The sequence below is a fragment of the Lithohypha guttulata genome (genome assembly GCF_036872675.1).
Source record: "Lithohypha guttulata strain CCFEE 5908 chromosome Unknown scaffold_16, whole genome shotgun sequence".
NCBI classification, from domain to species: Eukaryota; Fungi; Ascomycota; class Eurotiomycetes; order Chaetothyriales; family Trichomeriaceae; genus Lithohypha; species Lithohypha guttulata.
The window spans coordinates 24,656-29,855 of record NW_027042765.1 but is presented as its reverse complement, the minus strand read 5'-3'; the positions used below and the strand labels follow the sequence as shown (position 1 = coordinate 29,855).

Sequence of the window (5,200 nt, the reverse complement as noted above, 5' to 3'; positions counted from 1 at the left end):
AGCTACACGATTGGGCGGCCCGTTAGTGGGGCTGCCGTCGATTTCAGGCTGCACCTCCATGCAAGCGTCGTCTGCGATTGAGATTCACAAGGAACTCCACGAGAGAATGGCTACACTGCATGTACGGAACTTCCACTGACCACGTCTATCCTTCATCCGCATAGGCTTTGCGGTGGCAGACCCTGTCCACCAGCCTGGCTAATGACACTCGTTTCTGATGCTTAGGTGGGCAGCTGAGCCTGCTCACTGAGGTACGGTTTCTTCGGAGAAACGATTTGTAAGGGCGGTAAATCGTCGGGAGCCAGCCGCAGAGCAGGGAAGTCTCGCCCGGGCTCTATCGGTGTAGGTTCGGGAAAGACCTCATCGCATGAAATGTGATTAGTGTCCGAAATCCACTCTCTCATCGTTCGAGAGTCCAACACCGGTGAATGTCGGCAGCCCAAGTACTGGAAATGCTACCATATCTTTGAGACGTGATCACCGCATACTTGGTTTTAAAGCATGATCGAGAACCTGCATGGGCTTTACATGTCGTTATCGGCCGAAATCGACCTTTGTGACCACGATTGTCGATCTGATCTTCGCGTTCTTCCGGCTGGCAGTCCTGTTCTCGCAGATCTACTGGAAGATCAGCACGTAGTCCGTCAATTCCAGAGTCGTTGCTTGGTTTGACCTTGTTATACTTGATGTGCAGCTCTTCAAGCTCATTGTCTTTCTTTTGCAGTTCAGACTTGAGGCTTGCGAGCTCGACACGGATGGTCCCATCGGTCTTCTTCTGACGCACTCTGTCTTTGTACTCTTCCAGCTGTCGTGTCGTGCTTGCCATCTACCAATGTTTAAACTCCCCTCCTCGTCAACGACACACAAACATCATGACCGGCTTCTCTTCAGGCTTGGTCCACCGTTTGCGGACTTCATTCACAAGCCGTGCCAGCGAAACCTTTACTACACCACCACCATCTTGCGGTAAAGCGCTTCGATACTTTCTCAACTTTCCACCATCGGTCCTTGAACTCATCTACGTCTACCTCGAGGACGAAGATCTCAAGAATTTTAGCTTGACCTCCTATACCATCCTCGACAAGGTAGAACTGACACGGGAACTGGCGCCCAAATTTCGTGTTCTCAATCTGAGATCGGCAAACCAGGTCAATTCAGCCCATCGAATATCGCATGGTTTGATCAGTTCCGAAACAGCACCGTCGTATCCTCAAGATCGCCCATACCTACTACCAGAAAAAGATCATCCTCCAACATATTTTGAACTTACCCAAGCTGCTTACCACAATGCCTTTCGTACACAGCGAGTGGGCGCACCACTCACGGTGCAAGTGTGGATCTGTCCGCACCTGGGCTGCACAGCGACTGAAGCATTCACGCTTCGAAAGCAGCGACCCGTAAGCCGAGGCTTTCCGCGAGACACGACACCGGCACAGTGTCCATTTCCCAAGTGCTCCTTGTGGGCTCGGCATGCGCTTGTGGAGACTGCAGATGACACAGGAATACTTGAGCTATGCTCAGCAATCAAAGTTTGTCGTTACAGATGTCAGGATATTTTGCAGGCCCGGCAGGTCTTAACAAGCGGAAGGAACAAGGACATCTTGGATCGAGCAACGAATCAGCTTCGCATACCTGTTTGCTCACACCTGCTGCTGAGCGATAATGCGATACATCAACTGTATGACCCTTCCGAAATCGCCATACTTGACGCACACACCGCCAGCACAGCCTTGGAGACATTGGCAAGACTGGAACAGGACCTTGACAGGCATAGTTGCGAAGACTGCCGGTCAGTAGGAACTTACACTACCTGGGGGTTCGTAGCACGGTATGTGTCTGACGCGACAGGCAGCTGGCTAGATGTAGAGCTGATGCTCTGCCGACCCCTTTACGATGCTCAAGCCACCGACTCCCCCAGAGGTGTCCATTGGAGACATCACACGACGCGTTTCCCGCAGTCAGTGGATTTTGTGGAGAGCTGGTGGAAATGGGCTGAAACTGTGGCTGAGGATGGTTTCGACTGGAGGGCACGACTGCCGGCACGATTCCTTCTTCGAAACCAAGGACAACTTGCTAACTTTCCCGCGCGGCCTCCGCGATATGATGGGCTTACGAAGCCCAAGAAGTTGAAGGCAAGGATGGCTCCAAGGTGGATGTCGCGAGAGACTCTCGGAATCGCATACATGAAGGCGTTGCCGTCATCTACAACGATCTGAGAAGGTGCAGATGAAACATGCGTAACAATGGTGGTGAATATGAGAGCCCGTAGCTCGTAAAATTGACACGAAAAGCTGCACCAGAACGAGGATTGTAGGTGTGGAGGCAACATGTCGTAGAAGACAGCGCCTTGCCTGATCAACGATATAGACAGGTACCGCAGTACCATCGCCTCTTGGGTACTACTAGCACTGTACACTAATGTACCAGCATCTAAATGGCAGCGGATAGTTTGGCCCCTGACGTTGTGGCCAAGCCTTCTCAGTCCGGCAGCAGCAGCCGGCGAGATCCCCTCCTCGAGCAGTACCTGTACGTTGTCGTGTTTCAGCTGGCAATGAGAGCTCTTACAGTCGTCTTGTTTCTTAAGAACTCGTTGCTTTCGAGTTCCTAGGATAGTGGCTAGATTTCATCCTGTAGAAAACCAAGTTATTTTCAAGCGTTACATTTGGCATTCGTGTCTAACGTTTGAGCCGCAGGGGGAATAGAGAACGTGTTTGCTTCGGCGCAAACTGTTGTGGTTGAGGGCATTCTCAGGGCAGAAAAGAGACGGACAACTGAAGGAAAGAACAAGGGGGGGCGTTGCCAGAATAGCCATCGAAGAACAGAGGTTTGGGAGAGCTGTCGATCCTTCCTCCTGCGATCACGACGAGGCAGAAACTCAGCAGGACGGTGGACTTACGCACGAGGTCGTCGTTGCCGAACGAGCAAGGCAGACGACAATGTTGTAGATCGTGGAGAGGGGCAAGCAGCTGCCAGGCAGCTTTGCCAGCCGCAAAGCCAGGGGAAGAACACCAAAAGGGGACGCAGACGCCGACCGGACTCTGCACTCGCAGCCGCTCAGTACAGCATATCGACAATAGAGTTACCAAATTGCTCGCCTGGAAGATGCGCATTGATGATAGCTGTCACGTTAGGGTGATCTGCCCAGGGCATAATATTCAAACCAGTGGAGTGTGTGATAACAACAGTGTTGTTGCAATACCCAGCTACTGCTTCCACAACAGCCGTGCTGTTCCAGTCTGCGAGAAGTGATGTGCGATCGGCTCCTTGACCTGCCCAAGTCTTGAGAAACACGAGACAAGCGTCCGGGGTGGGTGTGATCGTTCCTAGACCATTTGCAAATGTAATTCCAGGAATACCACCTACCAATGGGAGGAGCAGTACTGTATTTTTGGTGATGTATTGCACAAGAGTGTTGTCTTGTGCAGCACGCGCCTTGATAACCTCGAGAGGGGACACAAGATAGGAGAATCTCCCAGTACCACTTCCTCCACCTGCTGGCAATGTACCAGATTCTGTGTGTAGTTAGTACTGAGCTTCTGACTATTGACGCGGACTTACCAAAACCGTAAGGTCCTATTGCCGCACCAGAGAAGTACATGCCGTCTGTAACATCCCCAGCGTCATTGCCGAACACTCCGATCGACCTTGGTGCTCGTAGTGGTAGTGTACTGTCGACGTTTTTCAATAGCACAGTCCCTGCCGCACCAAGCTCGCGAATATGCTGTCGATGGTTTTGACGCACGTCGACATCGGCAGGACCGTAATTGAACTGGTACACTGGTTCGGAGTAGAGTACGTTCAAAGTTGAGCTTTGCCCGTCGATAGGTGGAAAGTCTTGATCTTGGTTCAGATAAAGTATGGAGTCAAGATTCTGCGGATCATATCATCGACTCTATCTTCGGAGAGAGTGCCATTTTGAACAGCAGTTGCAATGTTGTTTTCAAACTACGAGGCGTTCCAGACACCTCGTCCAAGTGAATCTGTCACACTTGTCAGTGTCAATCACAATCACCTCGAGGCATTACATACCTGGCATATCCATGTCGAGACCTGCGTTGATTGCATCATATCCAGCATGAGTGGCAAGCCAATCAGACATAACATAGCCCTGGAAGCCAAGCTCGGTTTTCAAGATGCCATTGGGAAAATATGAGTTCTGGCAAGCGTAAGAACCATTAAGCCGATTATACGAGCACATGACGGACGCCACGTCGGCCCGGATGCTGTTGGCGAAAGGCCGCAAGTACAGCTCGTGCATAGTTCGATCGTCGATATTGGATGACACCGCTTCGATGGTTGTGCCATTGACAACAGTCAGTTGTCGTTGAGTTTCCTGCTCATTGCCAATGAGATGCTTGATCGTTGCTTGACTCCATTCTGTTGTATCTTCCAAATCGTTTCCTCAGCTCCTACGCCACTAAGGTATGGATCCGGCGAATACCCTTTCCAATTCCGCCCAGCATAGGCGCTTCGTCCTAGGGGACCTACTACAGGGCCTAAGAAAATCTGGCTAACTTTGCCTCTGAACTCAGCTCCCATATATGATCCTCGCAGATACATTAGACTGCGATCCCATGAAGCGGCCGCTATGAGTCCGGCGGGAAAGACTGAGGTTATACCCCGCAATCGTGACTCCAGCCCCCACCATCTTCACGCTAGAGCGCCGACGTTATGTCCGGCAACTCTACACTGAACCTGTTTCGCTTCTTATCTAGAGCACGTCCATACGAGCAGAAAGCTACTAATGTATCCTCTGAAAATTGGTATGTACACAAACTGATAAGGTATCACAAACAATGCGGAGCTGACATTTAGGATCTCTACCTTGTGTGATACTTTCCGAGAACCTTCGCTACAGCTATAACATCTCTGCGTCACAGCGTTTCGGTCGAAAACTATTCAATGGCATTGCCTGCCTACATACACTTGGCACAGTATGTCGGGTAGAGAACCAGGAACCAAATGCCGGCAGCTTGCAGATAGTTCCACGGGCCTCGGCGGTGTTTGATGGACACTGGCTACAGGATTGAGTAAGACGGTCAGATTGGTGATGCTCATTGGTGGTGCGATTGACGAGCAGCTAGTCACGAAGTATTGTGGCGGGCTTGGTCTTAGTTATAGCTCCGCAACGTCTTGCTTGGCCACCGCATCGCACATATGCCATACTCATAGCCGAGGAGAATACAAGCCATAAGAGTCA

General features: G+C 51.1%; 1 protein-coding gene across 1 annotated transcript; it reads right to left on the bottom strand.

Moving 5' to 3' along the window:
• Window positions 1-3,054: 3,054 nt before the first annotated feature.
• Window positions 3,055-4,258, bottom strand: LTR64_008787 (uncharacterized protein; the record flags this gene model as incomplete). The annotated part of the gene is made up of 3 exons (XM_064903096.1): window positions 3,055-3,512; window positions 3,559-3,840; window positions 4,030-4,258. The coding sequence occupies 3 exons, from the start codon at window positions 4,256-4,258 to the stop codon at window positions 3,055-3,057; spliced, it is 969 nt and encodes a 322-aa protein (XP_064750498.1).
• Between the last annotated feature and the right edge of the window lie 942 nt (window positions 4,259-5,200).